Source organism: Clinocottus analis, unplaced genomic scaffold, assembly GCF_023055335.1.
Source record: "Clinocottus analis isolate CAN_PGR_092001 unplaced genomic scaffold, fCliAna1.0.p SCAF_3, whole genome shotgun sequence".
Classification (NCBI taxonomy): domain Eukaryota; kingdom Metazoa; phylum Chordata; class Actinopteri; order Perciformes; family Cottidae; genus Clinocottus; species Clinocottus analis.
In genome coordinates this window covers 3,022,444-3,045,914 of record NW_027176042.1, presented here as the reverse complement: position 1 = coordinate 3,045,914, position 23,471 = coordinate 3,022,444, and the positions used below count along the sequence as shown (strand labels likewise).

Sequence of the window (23,471 nt, the reverse complement as noted above, 5' to 3'; positions counted from 1 at the left end):
GTAGCAGCTTCCCGTTCACACAGTGATACACCGTCGTACAAAAACCTCCTCAGCTAAAGAGGAACTGATGTGACTCAACAGCTGCACTGACACTAAAACAGACGTTTTACTAAAAAGTAAAATGTAGTTTATAATGATTTATTTTGAAGTTTCAACACTAAATATATATCATATTTAAGCTGAAAGGTTATATTTTTGAGACATTCATTGTTTCGAAAGAATCTGCTGAACATCAAAGATAAACTCTGTTGAAGTATGATTTTCATCCTTTGATCACTTTAATCCACAGAGTAGAATAACACATTAAAAAAAAATTGTGTTTTATTTTTAATTTTTTTTTCAGGTGAAACTCGAACACACTCACTTTGTTCATTAATTCCAAACTGTCACATTACGACAAGATTATGTTAATAATATATTTTGGTCATACATTTTGGCTCAACAATATGCATTATCAGTTTTCAAATTGAACTGGATGAATCATAAACACTCTAATAAAAAATACATATTCTTCTCTCATTTATATTTCAAAAAAGACCGGATTCAATAACATTACTGAAAGGTTTAAAAAAAAAGAAGAAAAGAAATTGTAAAATAAAGTACTCATTTTACAAAAATGAATGTAATTTAATTGTCTTTGGCCAGTAGTTTTAAATTCAGTTAATTCTAGTGATGTCAACCAAAAAAGCCACAACATTATATTATTCTCTTATGAAATGTGTGAGGGACGATATCTGTTATTAAACCACTTGTTTCAGCTCTATAGGCTCTGTTGACATTACTGTTGGACAGTGTATGGATGCGTTAGGAATCTGGTCATATTGACTCTTAGATTCTTGTGTTGTGCTTTATCTGTAGCAAAGCTTCACATTGAGCTTTAATAATGTCACAACACGAGACATATGAGTTTTGAACCGCGGTCCACCAGTTAGTGACTCGTGATGGACATGAACACATCTGATGTGATTGATTTGTATTCAGTATTTTAATAAACATCAGTTTTACTGCAAGCAGTGAAAAATTATCATGGCTGAAGTCAAATAATCCTTTTTGGGAGATAATGTCGACCCACAATTTCTTGCGGTGGCAACATTTAAAGTGACGTTTCATTCGGCCGTTCATGAGAACAAACAATCATGACCAACAAACGCAAATCATGTCAATAAAGATTAGCATAGATTGGAAATACTTCCAATAATCTGTTAAACCTGCCGGCAAACTACGATCTTTACGTTGCTGCTGCTGTAAAGTGATGAAACTGCTGTAAAGTGATGAAACTTCTGTATTTGATATTCTCTCTCTGGTGTTGAACTGCAGCTTCAGCCCTCATTCTTATCTTTTCCTTCAGTTACAGAAGTTTCAATGAAAGAGTTAAACTGGACGAGCTCTTCAGTCTGAGTCATGATTCTTTCTTTTTAATCAATTATTTTGTTCCAGCACAATAAAACACTATCAAGTTATGTTTCATAAACTGTTGTCTGCATAGTCTTATGATCAGATTATAATCTGCATATAAACAAAAACAGTATGAAGGGATATGAGACACATATATATGACACACATCGTTAGTGGGATAACGTATTTAATTCTGCATGTTTGAAACTGAACAAACAGTCGATGTGATGATCCTGCAGACAGACAGGAGGAGACAGAGACTGTGCTCACCTCTCTTTTGAGTCTTTTGCTCAAGTTTTAATGTCTGATTAAACATTATCACAATCAAAACATATTCAAATGTGAAAACTCAATCAAAAAATACAATTCATGTTATGTCACCATATGCAGATGATAGCCTGCTTTTCTTATCACAGAAAAAAGGTCAAGACACATAACTTTAATGATAAACTTGATGAAATCTTTATTGTATTAAATGTTGAAAGCATCAACACAAGCAGGAAGACGTTCATGTAGAAACATGTCATGAGAGAAAGAGAACCAGAGAGAGAGTGACAGAGTGAGACTGAGAGCAGTGGCAGACTGGAACCAGTAGCACAGTCCCAGTGAGGCAGCTCAGGACTGGGAACACTGGTCTCTCCTCAGTGTCTCTGAGAGCGGAGTCTGGGAGCCCTGGCTGGCCTCACAGGTCACAGAGCCCACCTTCCTCCACTGGTCTGCAGGGAGCCTCAGGGTGCTGCTCCAGCTGTAGCGGCCGTCCTTCTCCAGCACCCCGAGGCTGCTGCTCTCCTCCCAGCTGCTGCTGCTGCTGATGCTGCTGCTGCTGATGCTGCTGCTGCTGCTGCTGCCGTCCACCTTCCAGGCCAGACTCCAGTCTGAGGGGAAGCCCTTGTTGGCCAGGCACATGAGCGTGGCCTTCCCCTGCTGCAGCTTCTCAATGGAGGGGGGCAGCACCGTCAGGGTGGGGGCGACTCGGCCCACTGCAGAGAGAGAGAGAGAGAGTCAGAGTTCATATGAGGGGCAGCAGAGGAGGCGACTAGTTCTGTTGGTCTTCCTCAGATCGGATGAAACTGATCTTAAAGGTCTCACTTCCCCCTCTGAGCTCAGTGAGCGTGACAACAGACAGGTTTCAGTACTGAAGATAAAACATCTGTACTTGCCTTCTTTCTTCTGAGTTACATTACAGCAGTGGTTCTCAAACTGTGGGGCGCGACCCTCTGGTGGGGCGCGAAGGTATTACAGGGAAATGTATTTTTTTTTTAAATTTTTTAAAATAATTATTTTATGAATAATTCTTTTTAAATCCCACACTGGGTCGATGATTCTCTGCATTTCACCCATCCTTAGTAACTAAGGAGCAGTGTGGTGCTGTGAAGCACTGGGGCTTCAGTGTCTTGCTTAAGGACACTTCACCATGAAACTATGGAGAGAAGAGGGATCAAACCGGCTACCTCGTGGTTTCAGGACGACCACGCCCCCATGAACGACATGAAAACTGGTTACATTTGCTCATGCGCGATCGCGACAGATCCTTTGTGAGTTGCGACACACACATGTACCACTGTGCAAAATGAAGACATTTTACAGGAGAGAAATCATATGGAGAACAGCAGCAAGATTCCAAGGAGAAAATATGACGACTCTTATCTCGCTCTGGGTTTCACAGTGAATGCGGTATGAGATGAGGAGAGACCAGTCTGTGTTGTATGTCTGAGAACTCTGGCAGCAGACAGCATGAAGCCCAACAAATTAAGAAGACACTTGGAGACGTCACACCCCAGTCACGTACCACTGGCATTCTTTCAGAGAAAACTAGATGACGACCGCAAGCAGGCTACTCACTTTTAAAAGTGTCATCTTCAATCAACAAAGCACAGCTTGCGTCATACAAGGTCGCATACAAAATTGCACAGTGCAAAAAACTTCCATCACCGAAGAAGAGCTCATTCTCCCCTCAGCGCTTAACATGGTTTTAAGGATGCTTGATGAGAGTAGTGCTGCCATATTGAAGACTATCCCTTTGTCCAATGACACAATTGCATGAACTGACAGACACACGGTTTGCTTTACAAGTGGACGAGGCTACCAACAGCAATTGTCTATGTTCACTTTGTCACATCAGAGTCACTGAGTGAAGATTTGCTGTTTTGCAAATACGTTGCAGGCAGAGCGACAGCCGATGAGCTCTTTAGGCTTTTGGACAGTTACCTGACAGAAAACGGGCTGAAATGGGAGAATTGTGTGGGTTTCTGCACAGATGACGCGCAGACCATGGCAGGGAAAAAAAAGGGCTTGCAGGCGCTGATAAAGAGCGTCTCTCCAAATGTGCAATGGACTCACTGTGTTATACACAGAGAAGCGCTCGCAGCAAGACAAATGAGCCGTGAACCGAACGAGATGACGCTATCAGCGTGGTCAATTTCATTAAAACAAGACCCCTGAAAGCACAACTGTTTTCGGCACTCTTTGAGGAGATGGGATGTTTCACAGCGAAGCAAGGTGGCTCTCACGAGGAAAAGTGTTGTAGCGAGTCTTTGAGCTCACAGAGGAAATTCGTCCTGTGTCTTTATCCTCCAAGTCTTGACTCCAACGAAAGACTCCTTTGTCTATATCTTCCGAGTCTTCATGCAAAGAGTATTCACTGATGCAAAAGCTGATGCTTCAAATCCCCACCTGGTTTAACACCAGACTGTAAAAAGTTGCTCTGAATCACAACACAGTAATTTTAAGCCTTTTTTTTCCCTCCTTTTTTCAGCAATAAAACCATAATCCGTTTTAACATTATTTTCAACACAAACTAAGATGCCCCCAGATTGCTGGGGACAACACACGCACGCACGCACGCGCACGCACACACACACACACGCACACACACACACACACATACACGCACACACACACACACACACACACAAACACACACTTGTGTGAACACCTGTTCGCAGCCCCATATATAAAAAAGCAGGTGTTTGTTATGGGAACCATCTCTATCCTGCTTCATGTGCCCATCCCCCCACGTGAACCACACCTGCCAGACTAAACAATGTTTATCTTCTCACTTTACCCCTAAATACACAGGGAACATCAAAGGAAGGGTTTCTTTCACGTCTCTCCTAATAAATACTGTACTATTGTCTGTTTAATTTGTGTTGCAGGAAACCTCCACCAGGCTGATGTTGAGGCCCAGGTGTCTCTGCAGAGCCTCAAGGCTCATCAAGTAAGATCCCAGTAGACAAACCCCACATAGTCATTACACACAGCATCGTCCGCAGTAAAAAAACATGTTGTACTTCTAATTTCAATCCAATGTCTCTTTGTTCTTCTACTGCAGGTAAGAGGACTCCTGCCCATGGAGAAAACAATAAAGTCAGTCGTGGATATTTTATTGTTTGAAATGCAGTTTTTCCAGTTCAAATTGTTTTTGTACATTTCCCTCTTGACCAGAATATTTCATTTTTTCCACTTGAATTTTACTGTTTACTGTTAAATTACCTAAAGACATGTTTAAATTGTCACAATAACATGAAGAAAGGTGAACATTTTAAAATGTTGTATGTTCAGGAATAACATGAAATAATGTTGTAGTTTACAAAACTTAATTTTTTTTGCAAAATGAAATGTAAATTGTAATGTGTCTATATATATATATATATATATATATATATATATATATATATATATATATATATATATATATATATATATATATATATAATGTTGTAAATTCAGTAATCTTGTGACAGTGCATAACCATTTATTCATGTGTTTATTTATTATTACGCTGCGGACAAGTGAACTTTATGTTTTTGTTCACACAAATATTTAGAAGCTCTTTAAAAATAATATATGCAACACGTTTAACCCGGTACACAGCGGCTCGGGTGCAATTTGTGAGCTTGGCCACAAGATGTCAGGAAATATTATTTTAAATCCATTATTTCAGGATCCATTTGTCTTCAATATTGAACTAATAAAGGTTTAACATTAACTAAGAAAAACACCGTATTCAAGTTACGGACCAAAAACCAAGGCATTATTTCACTGAACTAAAATGATCACAATATAGTAATAACAAGATTTTACCTGCAAATTTGATCATTTATTCCTGTTTTTTATAACTTATTAACATTTAGAACTGTCTATTACTTCTTGCTTACTATTATTTATAACTATATGCTTGATGGTATGTAACTGTTTTACTTACTTATTAACATTTGTAGTTGTTTTTAAATGACTTACTAACATCTATAACTGTTTTTAAATTACTTAACATTTATAAATGTGTATTAGTTCCTTACAACTGCAGACCTGATTGTTTAAAACTGTTGATTAATGATTTACTAGCTTTCTTATCCTTTTTGTTTATATGTACACATCTATAATAATTCATTTATTTCCATTTCTAAATATTGGGTCTGGAAGTCTAGAATTTTGGTGTATTGGTTTATCGCATGAAATAAAAGAAACAGAAAAAGATGAATAGATTGTATCGACAAAGACGTTGTGCGGTCATAATACACAAACACAGAAAATGCAGGATGTGTTTATGTACCATAGAATTTATTGGGATCCATGTTATAACAAAAAGTATAAGTTTTACAATTTCATCTGTAAATGACGCTTGATCAACAATATTAACAGATTCACGTCATCCACACAAACAATCAGTTTAAGAGAAGTTTAAATGTTCATGCAGAGAAAAAACAAACGTCATCATGAGCAGTGAGAGTCTCCATGGCTAAACACACACACAGGAAGGAGCGCCACCTACAGGAGCTCATACATTTACACAACAATCACGAGAAGACGTCAAAGTACCGCCTCCCACAATGTTTGACTGACAGCTGATCTCTGTGCAGTAAAAAAAACGCCTCAACAATCAGCTCTCAGCCACAAACAGAGACTGAATGAGTTTAAAAGTTCAAACAGTGTTTCACCTTTAAAAGGACTTCTGTTCATTTCAGTTTACTCAACTCAGCAGTGGCTCCATAAAGATAAAGTCCAGCATAGAGATGCTGAGTGAATGTGGTCTGGACTCTGTGGAGGAGAGTCATGGTTTCAGAGACGCTGTAGAAGGACAGAATACCTGCGCTGTGATCCAGGTACACTCCTACTCTGGAGGACTCAGGAACTGAGATGGGAGTTTTGACTTTGTTGTGAATAAATGTATGACTGTTATTGAAACATAACAATGCCCAAGATTTGTTATTGTTTCCAAATCCACATTCATCACTGTTCCCTTCTCTCTTGATATTCTTGTATGCGACTGCTACAAAAACTCCTGCTCCTCTCCACTCCACCTCCCAGTAACAACGTCCAGTCAGATTCTCTCTACTCAGAACCTGATACGAACCAGTGAATCTGTCTATGGGACTAGAATAAGACTGATGATCAATCATGAATGTTACTTTTCTGTTCTCATCAGATAATAACAGCTGTTTGTGTACTGTGTTTGGATCCAGTGTGATTTCACGTGAATACCTTAAGAATACAGCTCTGGTCGTTTCTTTTCTCCAGGAGACGGATCAGCTCGGTGAAGGTCTTCTCACTGTCCTCCACTGTTTTATCAGCAGAGAGATTGATGGCCTCCACCTCCTGATGAAGCAGCTTCACGTCCTTCTCTCTGTCCTGGATTCTCTGCTGGATGTTTAGTCGACTCCCCTCCAGCTCTCTCTGCCTCTCAGTTCTTTCTGCTGCAGCTGAGACTGTGTCGTGGCCTTTATGTTCCTCCATTAAACAGAGATAACAGATACGCTGCTGATCAGTACGGCAGAAGATCTTCGTCACCTCATCGTGACGAGAGCAGATGTTCTCCTGGAGCTTGATGGAGGGCTTCACCAGCTTGTTTTTCTTTAATGAAGCCGCTTCATAATGAGGCTGAAGGTGTTTCTCACAGTAAGAAGCCTGACATACCAAACAGGACTTGAAGGCTTTCCGTCTCCTCCCAGTGCAGACATCACAGGCCACGTCTTCAGGTCCAGCATAGCAGTGATCAGCAGCAGCAGCAGCTTGGAGTCCAGTCTTCTTCAGTTGCTCCACTAAATCTGCTAACATGGTGTTTTTCACCAAGACAGGCCTCAGTGTGAAGGTCTTCCTACACTGAGGGCAGCTTTGGAGTTTCTTCCCATCCTCTTCATCCCAGTAGACCTTAATACAGTTCATGCAGTAACTGTGTCCACAGGGAATATGTCCTTCAGTAGATCCAGACAGATGGAACAAGAGAAGCTTTCCCGGTCCAGCTGAACTCCTTTCTCTGCCATTTCACCTCTCAAAGACAATGACTGTATAAGTTTCACTTTCTCATAAGTAATTCTACTTTGAGCTCTGATCTGAATAACACGTGTCTCTGCAGTGAACGGGGCGCGTCAGCTGCTGCTCTTTACCTCTATGTTGGTTACATTCACCTATTGCAATGTTGGAGAACAGGAAGAACAGGGAGCGGTTTTAAAGCTGTAGTGCATTCCAGGAGGAGGAGCAGTTTGAGAGAGACTGTGTAACACTTGTTTACAAAGGACATCATTTCTCTGAAAGAAACACTGATTACTTTAACTTTTTGAAGGTAATCTCTGCTTAGAATAAACAAACTCTCTTCTTCCCTGAATATAGTTGGATGAAAGTTTTTAATGATAATAATAATACAAATACAGCAGAAGTGTCACGGCTGGCTCAGAGAATGAGGACCCAAATGCTGATGCGTGGTGCAAAACATAATTTTCTTCTTGCAAAACAAAGAAGGTGTCCGACTATGAAGCCAAATCCAGGTCATATGTATTGTTCATTTGGAAAAAAAATTTGAACCTGAAAAAGGAAGTTTTGTTGTTGAACTATGAAAAATTTTTCGGGTTCAATTTTAAAAAAACAAAACAAAACTCCCTTTTTCAGGTTCAGAGTTTTGACCCGTATCTGGTCTGGGGGGCGTGGTATCCATAACATGTTAAAAAGCATGAACTAGTTTTATTGAAGTGGGGGTTTTGCCAAAGTGGGATATTGAGCATAGAGCTTGCTTTGCATGCGAGAGGCAGTGGGATCGATGCCCACATTCTCCAAGTGACTTTGGCTCCTACTCTTATGTGGAAGATTTGGTAGTATGAGCATTATGGGACTTCTTGCACCAGTTGAGCTGAAGACAGCAGCCGTGTTTTTATTCCACCAAAACTTGGAGTAGAAACAGTAGAATCACTGTTGTTTAACAAATGAATAATGGAAGAGCAAGACATTTTAGACTTTTCTTGCTGGAAATTAGCAATTTCTAATCTTGAAACTGCATTTTGCTTGGGTCTTGAGCTCAATGGTGCACGTTATGCAGACCAAAGCACAGTGGACTGCGACGAGGATGGGATTCGAACCCACACGTGCATAGCACAATGGATTAGCAGTCCATCGCCTTAACCACTCGGCCACCTCATCGTATCAACGCCCTTGCGTGAAAGGTCCGATCCAGTTCACCTTCCAAACTGATTATACAGGTCTGGAATGTTTGGAAAAGTGTGACCTGGCGGGGGTAGAGGAGGAGATATAGGCGTCTCTCTTGAGAACAGGCAGGTAGGAGGAGGCCTGGCACGTTGATCCGTTGCACTTTTCAGCAGAGGGGAATTAGCTCAAGTGGTAGAGCGCTTTCTTTGCATGCGAGAGGCAGTGTGATTGATGCCCACATTCTCCAAGTGACTTTGGCTCCTACTCTTATTTGGAAGTGTGAGCATTATGGGACTTCTTGCACCAGTTGAGCTGAAGACAGCAACCGCGTTTTTATTCAGTTCCAGGCCATTTTTTGTGTTTTTTGGGGCCTGGGAAGTATAAAAAAGCGTTAAATAGCGGGTACTAATCACTATACGATCACGGCCACATGCTTATTTTTTAACGCAAAAACCAGCTCACACATCATTGAGCCTTTTTACAGCTGTAAATGTACTGGAATTAATAGTTATCAGAGCAGGAACTTGAAAAACTAGCATCAAGCTATATCATTGTTCAAGAATTGTTTGAAGTTCAGGTGCAACTTCAAATGTTCAGAGTAGACGTCAGATTAGTTTTTTACAGTGTTATACAGGGACTTGTTGGACCAGGATCAATCTGTGAACAAGCTAAAGAACTGCACGAGCTAGCCAGGAGTCAAACCTAGAATCTTCTGATCCGTAGTCAGACGCATTATCCATTGCGCCACTAGCCCTACATTGCTACATTTGCTGTAAATTTTATGATGTTCCAGCATTTCATGCAAACTGTTGTGCGTTTTATTTGCTGAACAGATGGAGAACTGCGGACTGGTGTAGCCGGAAAGCATAAGGCTTCACGCAGAAAACACGACTGAAGCTGTCAAGTTTGACACTGTGTGAAGTAAAACGAATGTCAGAGTACAACAAGAATAGCTTAAACAACACCAACATGCTACCGTGACCCGGATTCGAACCAGGGTTGCTGCGACCACAACACAGAGTACTAACCACTATACGATCACGGCCACATGACTGACAAAGTGCTTATTTTTTAACATAAAAGTCAGTTTACTCATCATTCAGCCTTTTTACAGCTGTAAATCTACTGGAATTAATAGTTATTAGAGCAGGAACTTTAAAAACTAGCATCAAGCTATATCATTGTTTAAGAATTGTTTGAAGTTCAGGTGCAACTTCAAATGTTCAGAGGAGACGTCAGATTAGTTTATTTACAGTGTAATACAGGGACTTGTTGGACCAGTATCAATCTGTGAACAAGCTAAAGAACTGCACGAGCTAGCCAGGAGTCAAACCTGGAATCTTCTGATCCGTTGTCAGACGCGTTATCCATTGCGTCACTAGCCCTAGAATAGTCTCTTTGCTGTAAATTTTATGATGTTCCAGTATTTCATGCAAACTGTTGTTTTATTTGCTGAACAGATGGAGAACTCCGGACTGGTGTACCCGGAAAGCATAAGGCTTCACGCAGAAAACACGACTGAAGCTGTCAAGTTTGACACTGTGTGAAGTAAGACGAATGTCAATGTACAACAAGAATAGCTTAAACAACACCAACATGCTGCCGTGACCCGGATTCGAAACAGGGCTGCTGAGACCACAACGCAGAGTACTAACCACTATACGATCACGGCCACATGACTATTTCTTAACGTAAAAACCAGCTCACACATCATTCAGCCTTTTTACAGCTGTAAATCTACTGGAATTAATAGTTATTAGAGGAGGAACTTTAAAAACTAGCATCATGCTATATCATCGTTCAAGAATTGTTTGAAACTAAGGTGAAAATTCACATGTTCAGAGTAGACGTCAGATGAGTTTTCTTTACAGTGTTATACAGGGACTTGTTGGACCAGGATCAATCTGTGAACAAGCTAAAGAACTGCACGAGCTAGCCAGGAGTTGAACCTAGAATCTTCTGATCCGTAGTCAGACGCGTTATCCATTGCGCCACTAGCCCTATCATTGTTCAAGAATTGTTTGAAGTTCAGGTTCAACATCAAATGTTCAGAGGAGACGTCAGATTAGTTTTTTTACAGTGTAATACAGGGACTTGTTGGACCAGTATCAATCTGTGAACAAGCTAAAGAACTGCACGTACATTTTATGATGTTCCAGTATTTCATGCAAACTGTTGTGAGTTTTATTTGCTGAACAGATGGAGAACTCCGGACTGGTGTAGCCGGAAAGCATAAGGCTTCACGCAGAAAACACGACTGAAGCTGTCAAGTTTGACACTGTGTGAAGTAAGACGAATGTCAGAGTACAACAAGAATAGCTTAAACAACACCAACATGCTGCCGTGACCCGGATTCGGAACGGGGTTGCTGCGACCACAATGCAGAGTACTCACCACCATACGATCACGGCCACATGATTGATACAGTGCTTATCTTTTAACATAAAAGTCAGTTTACACATCATTCAGCCTTCTTACAGCTGTAAATCTACTGGATTTAATAGTTATTAGAGAAGGAACTGTAGCTGTCAAGTTTGACACTGTGTGAACTAAGACGAATGTCAGAGTACAACAAGAATAGCTTGAACAACACCAACATGCTGCCGTGACCCGGATTCGAACCGGGGTTGCTGCGACCACAATGCACGGCCACATGATTGACAGTGCTTATTTTTTAAAGGAAAAGTCAGTTTACACATCATTCAGCCTTTTTACAGCTGTAAATCTACTGGAATTAATAGTTATTAGAGCAGGAACTTTAAAAACTACCATCAAGCTATATCATTGTTCAAGAATTTATTAAGATAAGGTGCAATTTCAAATGTTCAGAGTAGACGTCAGATAAGTTTTTTCCAGTGATATACAGGGACTTGTTGGACGAGGATCAATCTGTGAACAAGCTAAAGAACTGCACGAGCTGCAGACCTGTTTCTTGTTGTTAGCGGCTGGTTCCCCCTGCGATCTTGCTTCATTTGAGAAGCTGACTGACATAATTGTGACTATCAGACACCAGCAATGAGTTTGAATGTCAGCTAGTATCCCACGTGTCTCATATTCTCGAGTACCACACTGTATTAACCCAAATGTAAACCGGTATCCCCAATGTCAGTCTCGTATTCTAGAGCACCAGGGTTGCGACACTCTAAATGGGCCAAATAAGGGTTTTAACTGAAGGGGTGTGCTTAAGTGTGGGTCCACGGGGTCTGATGGTGAGCCGGGTCAGGGGGTGAGCTCCAGTGGTGGGTCTGGTTCTCAAGGGGTCTCTTAAATCCTGTCGCCCGTTTCCTTATGCTGTGCATTTACAACTTGGGGCATTTTGACACCTGTCCTGCCAGCGGAACGCTCCCCGTCAAGGAATTGAATCCTGGTCTTCCGCGTGACAAGCGGAGATACTGTCCTTGATACGAAAGAGGATTGATGAACTTGGATTTTGGGTTGGTTTTTCGGGATATACAGGGAATACAAAGAATGATAGCATGAAAATGTGAAAGCTAAATGCACATTTACTGTCCCTTCTTGTGTTACATTTTAGTTCATTCAATTTTTGTGGAACTATGCTAAGCCCTTTTAGTGCATTGTTGGTATAGTGGCTAGCAGAGCTCCCTTCTAAGCATTTGACCAGGGTTCGATTCCCAGCCAATGCATCTCTATGATCAATATGTCCTGGACATGGTGGCTGAACATTTTAGGGTTACTGTCTTAAATAAACAACGTGCTCTTTCATTGGAAAAATAGTGTACTTGGATCGCCGCAAATGTCTTGCGAATGATCAAAGTTGTGCCTTTGGAGGTAGATGCCAAATTTTGTGGCTACTTGCATTGTCTCACTTATCTCGATATCACATTTGAGTTTTACAACAGCATGGGAACAACGTGGCAGTTGTTTTCCATGTGCTTAATGAAGGTTCCACCGAGACTTGAACTCGGATCACTGGATTCAAAGTCCAAAGTGCTGACCTTTACACCATGGAACCAAGCTCTTTAATTGCCTAGTTGTGGTTGAAGGTAAATCTGTCAGTTCCCAATGTTACGCGCTGACTTACATTTCAGTTCATTCAATTTTTGTGTCATCATGCCAGGCTCTTTTTGTGCATTGGTGGTATAGTGGTGAGCATAGCTGCCTTCCAAGCAGTTGACCTGGGTTTGATTCCCAGCCAATGCATCTCTATGATCAATATGTCCTGGACATGGTGGCTGAACATTTTAGGGTTACTGTCTTAAATAAACAACATGTTCTTCCGTTGGAAAGATAGAGTACTTGGATCGCCGCAAATGTCTTGCGAATGATCAAAGTTGTGCCTTTGGAGGTTGACGCCAAATTTTGTGGCTACTTGCATTGTCTCACATATCTCCATATCCCATTTGAGTTTCACAACAGCATGGGAACAACGTGGCAGTTGTTTTCCATGTGCATAATGAAGGTTCCACCGAGACTTGAACTCGGATCACTGGATTCAGAGGCCAAAGTGCTGACCATTACACCATGGAACCGAGCACTTTAGTTTCCTTGTTGTGGTTGAAGGTAAATCTGTCAGTTCCCAATGTTACACATTGACTTACATTTCAGTTCATTCAATTTTTGTGTCATCATGCCAGGCTCTTTTTGTGCATTGGTGGTATAGTGGTGAGCATAGCTGCCTTCCAAGCAGTTGACCTGGGTTCGATTCCCAGCCAATGCATCTCTATGATCAATATGTCCTGGACATGGTGGCTGAACATTTTAGGGTTACTGTCTTAAATAAACAACGTGTTCTTCCGTTGGAAAAATAGTGTACTTGGATCGCCGCAAATGTCTTGCGAATGATCAAAGTTGTGCCTTTGGAGGTAGATGCCAAATTTTGTGGCGAGACTCCCATCCAAATACTGACTAGGCCCGACTCTGCTTAATTTCTGAGATCGAACGAGAGCAGGCGCAATCAGAGTGGTGTGGCTGTAAGCTGCATAGGAAGCGGCCAAAGTGAGTTTTATTGATCTGGAGAGAACTGAAGTTGTAATTATTAGGCATAAAAAAAGGCCTACAGCACCTGCTCGTCCCAGGAGGTCTCCTTTGGAAATACTGACCAGGCCCAACTCTGCTTAGCTTCTGAGATCTAACGAGATCTGGCGCAATCAGAGTGGTGTGGCCGTAAGCTACAAAGGAAGTGGCCAAAGTGAGTTTTATTGACCTGGAGAGAATGAGAGTGTTTATTATTCGGCATTTAAAAAAGTTTTATTGATCCCGAGAGTGGTGGTAGAGCGCTTGCATGGCATGCGAGAGGCAGTGGGATCGATGCTGGCATTCTCCACCTCTCTGAAAGACTTTATTTTCTGATATTGTGGGAAAACAAGTTTGTTGTTTTAATTGTCCTCCGCTAATTGGTCAGGATCAGGGAGCATCTTGTTGCACTGGCTGCTGGCCTACCCTATCTTCATTGGATCCCAGTGGAGTCCACAAAGTATTTCAAAGATTGCAACTACCAAATGTCACCTTAAAATTCAGTTCCAGGCCATTTTGTGTGTGTTTTTTATGGGCCTGGAAAGTTGAAAAAAGCGTGAAATAGCGGGTAGGAGAATAGGCGGGTAGGAGGAGGCCTGGCACGTTGATCCATTGCCCTCTTGTGCAGAGGGGAATTAGCTCAAGTGGTAGAGCGCTTGCTTTGCGTGCGAGAGGCAGTGGGATCGATGCCCACATTCTCCACCTCTTTGAAAGACTTTCTTTTCTGATATTGAGAGAAAACAAGTTTGTAGTTTAAAGTGTCGTCCGCTAATTGGGGAGGATCAGGGCCCATGTTGTCGCAATGGCTGCTCAGACTTAAACCTTCCAAAGTGATTATACCGGTCCGGAATGTTTGGAGAAGTGTGAACTGGTGGGGGTAGAGGAGGAGATATAGGTGGCTCTTCCATGAGCCTTAACCCAATTGTGGGGAATTAGCTCAAATGGTAGAGCGCTCGCTTAGCATGCGAGAAGTAGTGGGATCGATGCCCGCATTCTCCAAGTGACTTTAGCTCCTACTCTTATTTGGAAGTATGAGCATTATGGGACTTCTTGCACCAGTTGAGCTGAAGACAGCAACCGCGTTTTTTTTCAGTTCCAGGCCATTTTTTGTGTTTTTTCGGCCTGGGAAGTATAAAAAAGCGTTAAATAGCGGGTACTAATCACTATACGATCACGGCCACATGCTTATTTTTTGACACAAAAACCAGCTCACACATCATTCAGCCTTTTTACAGCTGTAAATGTACTGGAATTAATAGTTATCAGAGCAGGAACTTGAAAAACTAGCATCAAGCTATACCATTGTTCAAGAATTGTTTGAAGTTCAGGTGCAACTTGAAATGTTCAGAATAGATGTCAGATTAGATTTTTACAGTATTATACAGGGACTTGTTGGACCAGGATCAATCTGTGAACAAGCTAAAGAACTGCACGTAAATTTTATGATGTTCCAGTATTTCACGCAAACTGTTGTGAGTTTTATTTGCTGAACAGATGGAGAACTCCGGACTGGTGTAGCCGGAAAGCATAAGGCTTCACGCAGAAAACACGACTGAAGCTGTCAAGTTTGACACTGTGTGAAGTAAGACGAATGTCAGAGTACAAAAAGAATAGCTTAAACAACACCAACATGCTGCCGTGACCCGGATTCCAAACGGGGTTGCTGCGACCACAACGCAGAGTACTCACCACTATACGATCACGGCCACATGATTGATACAGTGCTTATCTTTTAACATAAAAGTCAGTTTACACATCATTCAGCCTTTTTACAGCTGTAAATCTACTGGAATTAATAGTTATTAGAGCAGGAATTTTAAAAACTAGCATCAAGCTATATCGTCGTTCAAGAATTGTTTGAAACTAAGGTGAAACTTCACATGTTCAGAGTAGACGACAGATGAGTTTTTTTTTTACAGTGTTATACAGGGACTTGTTGGACCAGGATCAATCTGTGAACAAGCTAAAGAACTGCACGAGCTAGCCAGGAGTCGAACCTAGAATCTTCTGATCCGTAGTCAGACGCGTTATCCATTGCGCCACTAGCCCTACAGTGACACTTTTGCTGTAAATTTCATTATGTGCTAGCATTTCATGCAAACTGTTGCGCGTTTTATTTGCTGAACAGATGGAGAACTTCAGACTGGTGTAGCCGGAAAGCATAAGGCTTCACGCAGAAAACACGACTGAAGCTGTCAAGTTTGACACTGTGTGAAGTAAGACGAATGTCAGAGTACAACAAGAATAGCTTAAACAAGACCAACATGCTGCCGTGACCCGGATTCGAAACGGGGTTGCTGCGACCACAACGCAGAGTACTAACCACTATACGATCACGGCCACATGACTATTTCTTAACGTAAAAACCAGCTCACACATCATTCAGCCTTTTTACAGCTGTAAATCTACTGGAATTAATAGTTATTAGAGGAGGAACTTTAAGAACTAGCATCATGCTATATCATCGTTCAAGAATTGTTTGAAACTAAGGTGAAAATTCACATGTTCAGAGTAGACGTCAGATGAATTTCTTTTACAGTGTTATACAGGGACTTGTTGGACCAGGATCAATCTGTGAACAAGCTAAAGAACTGCACGAGCTAGCCAGGAGTCGAACCTAGAATCTTCTGATCCGTAGTCAGACGCGTTATCCATTGCGCCACTAGCCCTACAGTGACACTTTTGCTGTAAATTTCATGATGTGCCAGCATTTCATGCAAACTGTTGTGCGTTTTATTTGCTGAACAGATGGAGAACTTCAGACTGGTGTAGCCGGAAAGCATAAGGCTTCACGCAGAAAACACGACTGAAGCTGTCAAGTTTGACACTGTGTGAAGTAAGACGAATGTCAGAGTACAACAAGAATAGCTTAAACAAGACCAACATGCTGCCGTGACCCGGATTCGAAACGGGGTTGCTGCGACCACAACGCAGAGTACTAACCACTATACGATCACGGCCACATGACTATTTCTTAACGTAAAAACCAGCTCACACATCATTCAGCCTTTTTACAGCTGTAAATCTACTGGAATTAATAGTTATTAGAGGAGGAACTTTAAGAACTAGCATCATGCTATATCATCGTTCAAGAATTGTTTGAAACTAAGGTGAAAATTCACATGTTCAGAGTAGACGTCAGATGAGTTTCTTTTACAGTGTTATACAGGGACTTGTTGGACCAGGATCAATCTGTGAACAAGCTAAAGAACTGCACGAGCTAGCCAGGAGTCGAACCTAGAATCTTCTGATCCGTAGTCAGACGCGTTATCCATTGCGCCACTAGCCCTACAGTGACACTTTTGCTGTAAATTTCATGATGTGCCAGCATTTCATGCAAACTGTTGTGCGTTTTATTTGCTGAACAGATGGAGAACTTCAGACTGGTGTAGCCGGAAAGCATAAGGCTTCACGCAGAAAACACGACTGAAGCTGTCAAGTTTGACACTGTGTGAAGTAAGACGAATGTCAGAGTACAACAAGAATAGCTTAAACAACACCAACATGCAGCACGGGAAGAACGTGGCAGTTGTTTTCCATGTGCATAATGAAGGTTCCACTGAGACTTGAACTCGGATCACTGGATTCAAAGTCCAAAGTGCTGACCTTTACACCATGGAACCAAGCTCTTTAAATTCCTTGTTGTGGTTGAACGTACTTGTGATAGTTCCCAATGTTACACGCTGACTTACATTTCAGTTCATTCAATTTTTGTGTCATCATGCCAGTTTCTTTTTGTACATTGGTGGTATAGTTGTGGGCATAGCTGCCTTCCAAGCAGTTGACCTGGGTTCGATTCCCGGCCAATGCATTTCTATGATCAGTATGTCCACTTATGTCCTAGACATGGTGAATTAACATTTTAGGCTTCCTGTCTTAAATAAACAAAGCCTTCTTTCATTGGAAAAAAAACGTCCTTGAATGGTCGCAAATGTCTTGCGAATGATCAAAGTTGTGCCTTTCGAAGTGCACGCCAAACATTTGTGGCTACTTGTGTTGTCTGACTTATCTCCATATCCCATTTGAGTTTTACTATAGCATGGGAACAACGTGACAGTGGTTTTCCTTGTGCATAATGGAGGTTCCACCGAGACTTGAACTCAGATCACTGGATTCAGAGTGCTGACCATTACACCATGGAACCAAGCACTTTAGTTAGCTTGTTATGGCTGAAGGTACTTGTGATAGTTCCCAATGTTACACACTGACTTACATTTCAGTTCATTCAATTTTTGTGTCATCATGCCAGACTCTTTTTGTGCATTGGTGGTATAGTGGTGAGCATAGCTGCCTTCCAAGCAGTTGACCTGGGTTCGATTCCCAGCCAATGCATCTCTACGATCAGTACGTCCACTTATGTCCTAGACATGTTGAATCAACATTTTAGGGTTACCGTCTTAAATAAACAAAGCCTTCTTTCATTGGAAAAAAAGTCCTTGAACCGCCGCAAATGTCTTGCCAATGATCAAAGTTGTGCCTTTAGAAGTGCACGCCAAACATTTGTGGCTACTTCCATTGCCTGACTTATCTCCATATCCCATTTGAGTTTCACAACAGCATGGGAACAACGTGGCAGTTGTTTTCCATATGCATAATGAAGGTTCCACCGACACTTGAACTCGGATCACTGGATTCAAAGTCCAAAGTGCTGACCTTTACACCATGGAACCAAGCTCTTTAATTTCCTTGTTGTGGTTGAAGGTAAATCTGTCAGTTCCCAATGTTACGCGCTGACTTACATTTCAGTTCATTCAATTTTTGTGTCATCATGCCAGGTTCTTTTTGTGCATTGGTGGTATAGTGGTGAGCATAGCTGCCTTCCAAGCAGTTGACCTGGGTTCGATTCCCGGCCAATGCATCTCTATGATCAGTATGTCTGAGACATGGTGAATTAACATTTTAGGCTTCGTGTCTTAAATAAACAAAGCCTTCTTTCATTGGAAAAAAACATCCTCGAATGGTCGCAAATGATCAAAGTTGTGCCTTTAGACGTGCACGCCAAACATTCGTGGCTACTTGCATTGTCTGACTTATCTCCATATCCCATTTGAGTTTTACTACAGCATGGGAACAACGTGACAGTCATTTTCCTTGTGCATGATGAAGGTTCCACCGAGACTTGAACTCGGATCACTGGATTCAGAGTCCAGAGTGCTGACCATTACACCATGGAACCAAGCACTTTAGTTTGCTAGCCCCTTATGGGCTGGGGGAGGGGGCGTTGGGGGTTTGTGGCTGGATGATGGGCCTGTGGGGGATGGCGTCAGGACTGCTGCATTATCTTTCAAAGCGGCAGTAGAAGTCGTTCAGCTCGTCTGCCAGGCGGAGGTCGTTCATGGAGTGGGGGGTTTTAGGCTTGTAGTTGGTGATCTGCCTGAGACCTCTCCCGACAGAAGTAGAGTCACTTGCTGAGAGCTGATGTTGCAGTTTCTCAGAATACAGTCGTTTAGCATCTCTCACCGCCTTACTAAACCTGTATTTTGACTCTGTGAACAAGTCATTGTCCCCACTCCTAAACGCCTGGTCCTTCTGCAAGCATAGCGTTCTGAGCTCTGGTGTGAACCAGGGTTTGTCGTTGTTGTGGCTCACCCTGGAGCTGGATGGAACATAGCTGTCCTCACAGAAGCTGATGTATGAAGTTACAGCCTCTGTGTACTCATCCAAACTGTTGGTAGCAGTCCTGAAAACGTCCCAGTCAGTGCAGTCCAAGCACGACCGAAGATCCTCCCAAGCCTCACTGGTCCAGTTCTTGAATTTCCTCAACACAGGTTTGCAGAGTTTTAGTTTCTGCCGGTATGAGGGAATCAGGTGAACCATGGCGAGGTCAGAGTTTCCCAGTGCAGCACGAGGGACTGCGTGATAAGTCCTGCTGATGGTGGTGAACAGGAGTTTTAAATATTAGGCATCATAAAAAAGCTTACAGCACCTGGTATTCCCAGGTGGTCTCCCATCCAAGTACTGACCAGACGCAACTCTGCTTAGCTTCCGAGATCAGGCGCAATCAGGGGGGTGTGGCCATAAGCTGAAAATGTAGTGGCCAAAGTGAGTTTTATTGACCTGGGGAGAATTGGATGTTTAAGTATTAAGCGTAAAAAAATCTTACAGAACCTGGTATTCCAGGCGGTTTCCGATCCAAGTACTAACCAGGCCCACCTTTGCTTAGCATCTGAGTTCAGATGAGATCTGGCGCAATCAGTGGGGTGTGGACGTAAGATGAGAATGTTTGGGGCCAAAGTGAGTTTTCATGACCTGGAGAGAACTGGATTTTTAAGCATACAAAAATGCTTACAGCACCTGGTATTCCCAGGCGGTCTTCCATCCAGGTACTAAACAGGCCCAACTCTGCTTAGCTTCTGAGTTCAGACAAAGTCAGGTTGCAAACAGTGTGGTGTGGCTGTAAGCTGAAAAGGGTGCGGCAAAAGTGAGTTTAATTGACCTGGGGAGAAATACAAGCATAGAAAAAGACCTGGGGAGAATCTATCAAGCATAGAAAAAGATTATAGCACCTAGAATTCCCAGGAGGTCTCCCATCCAAGTAGTGACTAGGCCCGACTCTGCTTAGCTTGTCAGATCAAACGAGATCAGGCGCAATCAGAGCAGTGTGGCCGTAAGCTGGCTAGGAAGCGGACAAGGTGAGTTTTATTGACCTGGAGAGAACTAGAGTGTTTATTATTCGGCATTTAAAAAAGTTTACAGCACTTGGTATTCCCAGGAGGTCTCCCATTCAAGTACTGGCCAAGCCCAACTCTGCTTAACTTCTGAGAGCTGACGAGATCAGGCTCAATCAGAGTGGTGTGGCCGTAAGCTGCATAGGAAGCGGACAAGGTGAGCTTTATTGACCTGGAGGGAACTACAGTGTTTATTTTTAGGCATTTAAAAAGACTTATAGCACCTGGTATTCCCAGGAGGTCTCCCATCCAAGTACTGACTAGGCCCGACTCTGCTTAGCTTCTGAGATCGAACGAGATCAGGCGCAATCAGAGTGGTGTGGCCGTAAGCTACATGGGAAGCGGTCAAAGTGAGTTTTATTGACCTGGAGAGAACTAGAGTGTTTATTATTCGGCATTTAAAAAAGCTTATAGCACCTGGTATTCCCAGGAGGTCTCCCACCCAAGTACTGGCCAAGCCCAACTCCGCTTAACTTCCGAGATCTGGCTGATACAGAGTGGTATGGCCGTAACCTACATAGGAAGCGGCCAAAGTGAGTTTTATTGACCTGGAGAGAATGAGAGTGTTTATTATTCGGCATTTAAAAAAGCTTATAGCTCCTGGTATACCCAGGAGGTCTCCCATCGAAGTACTGACTAGGCCCGACTCTGCTTAGCTTCTGAGATCCAACGAGATCAGACGCAATCAGAGTGGTGTGGCCATCAGCTGCATAGCAAGCGGAGAAGGTGAGTTTTATTGACTTGGAGGGAACAAGAGTGTTTATTATTCGGCATTTAAAAAATCTAATAGCACCTGGTATTCCCAGGAGGTCTCCTATCCAAGTACTGACTAGGTCCGACTCTGCTTAATTTCTGAGATCGAACGAGATCAGGAGCAATCAGAGTGGTGTGGCCGTAAGCTGCATAGGAAGTGGACAAGGTGAGTTTTATTGACCTGGAGCAGGATCAGGGAGCATCTTGTTGCAATGGCTGCTGGCCTACCCTGTCTTCATTGGATCCCAGTGGAGTCCACAAAGTATTGCAAAGATTGCAACTACCAAATTTCACCATAAAATTCACTTCCAGGCCATTTTTTGTGTTTTTATGGGCCTGGGAAGTTTAAAAAAGCGTTAAATAGCGGGTAGGAGAAAAGGCGGGTAGGAGGAGGCCAGACACGTTGATCCGTTGCAGTTTTCAGCAGAGGGAAATTAGCTCAAGTGGTAGAGCGCTTGCTTTGCATGCGAAAGGCAGTGGGCTCGATGCCCACATTCTCCAAGTGACTTTGGCTTCTACTATTATGTGGAAGATTTGATTGTATGAGCATTCTGGGACTTCTTGCACCAGTTGAGCTGTGCTTGCTTTGCATGTGATAGGCAGTGGGATCGATGCCCACATTCTCCACGTCTTTGAAAGACTCTGTTTTCTGATATTGAGAGGAAAACAAGCTTGTTGTTTAAAGTGTCCTCCACTAATCGGGCATGATCATGGAGCATGTTGTCGCAATGGCTTCTGAGGATCATCGAGCATGTTGTCGCAATGGCTGCTGGTCTACCCTATCTTCATTGGATCCAAGTGGAGTCCACAAAGTATTGCAAAGATTGCAACTACCAAATGTCACCATAAAATTCACTTCCAGGCCATTTTTTGTGTTTTTATGGGCCTGGGAAGTTTAAAAAAGCGTTAAATAGCGGGTAGGAGAACAGGCGGGTAGGAGGAGGCCAGACACGTTGATCCGTTGCACTTTTCAGCAGAGGGGAATTAGCTCAAGTGGTAAATAGCGTTAAATAGCGGGTAGGAGAACAGGCGGGTAGGAGGAGGCCAGGCACGTCGATCCGTTGCGCTTTTCAGCTTAGGGGAATTAGCTCAAGTGGTAGAGCGCTTGCTTTGCATGCGAGAGGCAGTGGGATCAATGCCCACATTCTCCAAGTGACTTTGGCTCCTACTCTTATGTGGAAGATTGTACGAGCATTACGGGACTTCTTGCACCAGTTGAGCTGAAGACAGCAACCGTGTTTTTATTTCACCATAACTTGGAGTAGAAACAGTAGAATCACTGTTGTTTAACAAATAAATCATGAAAGAGCAATACATTCTAGACTTTAATTGTTTGAAATTAGCAATTTCTAATCTTGAAATTGCATTTTGCTTGGGTCTTGAGCTCAATGGTGCATGTTATGCCCATGACATGGCAGACCAAAGTAAAGTTGACTGCGACGAGGATGGGATTCGAACCCACGCGTGCATAGCACAATGGATTAGCAGTCCATCGCCTTAACCACTCGGCCACCTCGTCGTCTCAATGCACTTGCGTAAAAGGTCCAATCCAGTTCACCTTCCAAACTGATTATACAGGTCAGGAATGTTTGGAAAAGTGTGACCTGGCGGGGTAGAGGAGGAGATATAGGCGTCTCTTGCCTGAGACATAAACTACTCTTGGGGAATTAGCTCAAATGGTAGAGTGCTCGCTTAGCATGCGAGAAGTAGCAGGATTGATGCCCGCATTCACCACCTCTGTGAAAGACTTCATTTTCTGATATTGAGGGAAAACAAGTTTCTTGTTTAAAGTGTCCTCCGCTAATTGGGCAGGATCAGGGAGCATGTTGTCGCAATGGCTTCTGAGGATCATCGAGCATGTTGTCGCAATGGCTGCTGGCCTACCCTGTCTTCATTGGATCCCAGTGGAGTCCACAAAGTATTTCAAAGATTGCAACTACCAAATGTCACCATAAAATTCACTTCCAGGCCATTTTTTGTGTGTTTTTTATTGGCCTGGAAAGTTGAAAAAAGCGTTAAATAGCGGGTAGGAGAATATGCGGGTAGGAGGAGGCCTGGCACGTTGATCCATTGCCCTCTTGCACAGAGGGGAATTAGCTCAAGTGGTAGAGTGCTTGCTTCGCATGCGAGAGGCAGTGGGATCGATGCCCACATTCTCCACCTCTTTGAAAGACTTTCTTTTTTGATATTGAGAGAAAACAAGTTTGTTGTTTAAAGTGTCATCCGCTAATTGGGGAGGATCAGGGCCCATGTTGTCGCAATGGCTGC

General features: G+C 42.6%; 1 protein-coding gene, 18 non-coding genes, 7 pseudogenes and 1 gene segment (V, D, J or C); 4 read left to right on the top strand and 23 right to left on the bottom strand.

Annotated features, from left to right (window-relative positions):
* Positions 1-2,004: 2,004 nt before the first annotated feature.
* Positions 2,005-2,301, bottom strand: LOC137795958 (Ig kappa-b4 chain C region-like). The segment is given in 1 exon segment: positions 2,005-2,301. A coding segment is annotated over 1 exon segment (291 nt).
* A 50-nt stretch (positions 2,302-2,351) lies between these two features.
* Positions 2,352-7,655, bottom strand: LOC137796035 (E3 ubiquitin/ISG15 ligase TRIM25-like). Its single transcript, XM_068593670.1, is given in 3 exon segments — positions 2,352-2,375; positions 6,877-7,583; positions 7,586-7,655. Coding segments are annotated over 3 exon segments (801 nt in total).
* Positions 7,656-8,720: 1,065 nt separating this feature from the next.
* On the bottom strand, positions 8,721-8,802 carry trnas-gcu (transfer RNA serine (anticodon GCU)). The gene has a single exon. It is a non-coding gene; the product is annotated as a tRNA-Ser (tRNA).
* Positions 8,803-9,781: 979 nt separating this feature from the next.
* On the bottom strand, positions 9,782-9,853 carry trnah-gug (transfer RNA histidin (anticodon GUG)). Its single transcript has one exon. It is a non-coding gene; the product is annotated as a tRNA-His (tRNA).
* An 883-nt stretch (positions 9,854-10,736) lies between these two features.
* On the bottom strand, positions 10,737-10,809 carry trnar-acg (transfer RNA arginine (anticodon ACG)). Its single transcript has one exon. It is a non-coding gene; the product is annotated as a tRNA-Arg (tRNA).
* Positions 10,810-12,709: 1,900 nt separating this feature from the next.
* On the bottom strand, positions 12,710-12,781 carry trnaq-uug (transfer RNA glutamine (anticodon UUG)). The gene has a single exon. It is a non-coding gene; the product is annotated as a tRNA-Gln (tRNA).
* Positions 12,782-12,897: 116 nt separating this feature from the next.
* On the top strand, positions 12,898-12,969 carry trnag-ucc (transfer RNA glycine (anticodon UCC)). Its single transcript has one exon. It is a non-coding gene; the product is annotated as a tRNA-Gly (tRNA).
* Positions 12,970-13,226: 257 nt separating this feature from the next.
* On the bottom strand, positions 13,227-13,298 carry trnaq-cug (transfer RNA glutamine (anticodon CUG)). The gene has a single exon. It is a non-coding gene; the product is annotated as a tRNA-Gln (tRNA).
* A 116-nt stretch (positions 13,299-13,414) lies between these two features.
* On the top strand, positions 13,415-13,486 carry trnag-ucc (transfer RNA glycine (anticodon UCC)). The gene has a single exon. It is a non-coding gene; the product is annotated as a tRNA-Gly (tRNA).
* Positions 13,487-13,819: 333 nt separating this feature from the next.
* Positions 13,820-13,938, bottom strand: LOC137797726 (5S ribosomal RNA; annotated as a pseudogene).
* Positions 13,939-15,758: 1,820 nt separating this feature from the next.
* Positions 15,759-15,831, bottom strand: trnar-acg (transfer RNA arginine (anticodon ACG)). The gene has a single exon. It is a non-coding gene; the product is annotated as a tRNA-Arg (tRNA).
* A 547-nt stretch (positions 15,832-16,378) lies between these two features.
* On the bottom strand, positions 16,379-16,451 carry trnar-acg (transfer RNA arginine (anticodon ACG)). The gene has a single exon. It is a non-coding gene; the product is annotated as a tRNA-Arg (tRNA).
* Positions 16,452-16,998: 547 nt separating this feature from the next.
* Positions 16,999-17,071, bottom strand: trnar-acg (transfer RNA arginine (anticodon ACG)). The gene has a single exon. It is a non-coding gene; the product is annotated as a tRNA-Arg (tRNA).
* Positions 17,072-17,333: 262 nt separating this feature from the next.
* trnaq-uug (transfer RNA glutamine (anticodon UUG)) lies at positions 17,334-17,405 on the bottom strand. The gene has a single exon. It is a non-coding gene; the product is annotated as a tRNA-Gln (tRNA).
* A 637-nt stretch (positions 17,406-18,042) lies between these two features.
* trnag-ucc (transfer RNA glycine (anticodon UCC)) lies at positions 18,043-18,114 on the top strand. The gene has a single exon. It is a non-coding gene; the product is annotated as a tRNA-Gly (tRNA).
* A 266-nt stretch (positions 18,115-18,380) lies between these two features.
* Positions 18,381-18,452, bottom strand: trnaq-uug (transfer RNA glutamine (anticodon UUG)). The gene has a single exon. It is a non-coding gene; the product is annotated as a tRNA-Gln (tRNA).
* Positions 18,453-18,568: 116 nt separating this feature from the next.
* Positions 18,569-18,640, top strand: trnag-ucc (transfer RNA glycine (anticodon UCC)). Its single transcript has one exon. It is a non-coding gene; the product is annotated as a tRNA-Gly (tRNA).
* Positions 18,641-18,886: 246 nt separating this feature from the next.
* On the bottom strand, positions 18,887-18,958 carry trnaq-cug (transfer RNA glutamine (anticodon CUG)). The gene has a single exon. It is a non-coding gene; the product is annotated as a tRNA-Gln (tRNA).
* Positions 18,959-19,696: 738 nt separating this feature from the next.
* Positions 19,697-19,805, bottom strand: LOC137797785 (5S ribosomal RNA; annotated as a pseudogene).
* Positions 19,806-20,064: 259 nt separating this feature from the next.
* LOC137797588 (5S ribosomal RNA) lies at positions 20,065-20,184 on the bottom strand (annotated as a pseudogene).
* A 92-nt stretch (positions 20,185-20,276) lies between these two features.
* Positions 20,277-20,395, bottom strand: LOC137797735 (5S ribosomal RNA; annotated as a pseudogene).
* A 74-nt stretch (positions 20,396-20,469) lies between these two features.
* On the bottom strand, positions 20,470-20,588 carry LOC137797205 (5S ribosomal RNA). The gene has a single exon (XR_011078811.1). It is a non-coding gene; the product is annotated as a 5S ribosomal RNA (ribosomal RNA).
* A 74-nt stretch (positions 20,589-20,662) lies between these two features.
* Positions 20,663-20,781, bottom strand: LOC137798240 (5S ribosomal RNA). The gene has a single exon (XR_011079338.1). It is a non-coding gene; the product is annotated as a 5S ribosomal RNA (ribosomal RNA).
* A 74-nt stretch (positions 20,782-20,855) lies between these two features.
* On the bottom strand, positions 20,856-20,964 carry LOC137797794 (5S ribosomal RNA; annotated as a pseudogene).
* Positions 20,965-21,038: 74 nt separating this feature from the next.
* On the bottom strand, positions 21,039-21,157 carry LOC137797637 (5S ribosomal RNA; annotated as a pseudogene).
* Positions 21,158-21,231: 74 nt separating this feature from the next.
* LOC137797660 (5S ribosomal RNA) lies at positions 21,232-21,350 on the bottom strand (annotated as a pseudogene).
* A 1,290-nt stretch (positions 21,351-22,640) lies between these two features.
* Positions 22,641-22,722, bottom strand: trnas-gcu (transfer RNA serine (anticodon GCU)). Its single transcript has one exon. It is a non-coding gene; the product is annotated as a tRNA-Ser (tRNA).
* Positions 22,723-23,471: the final 749 nt, after the last annotated feature.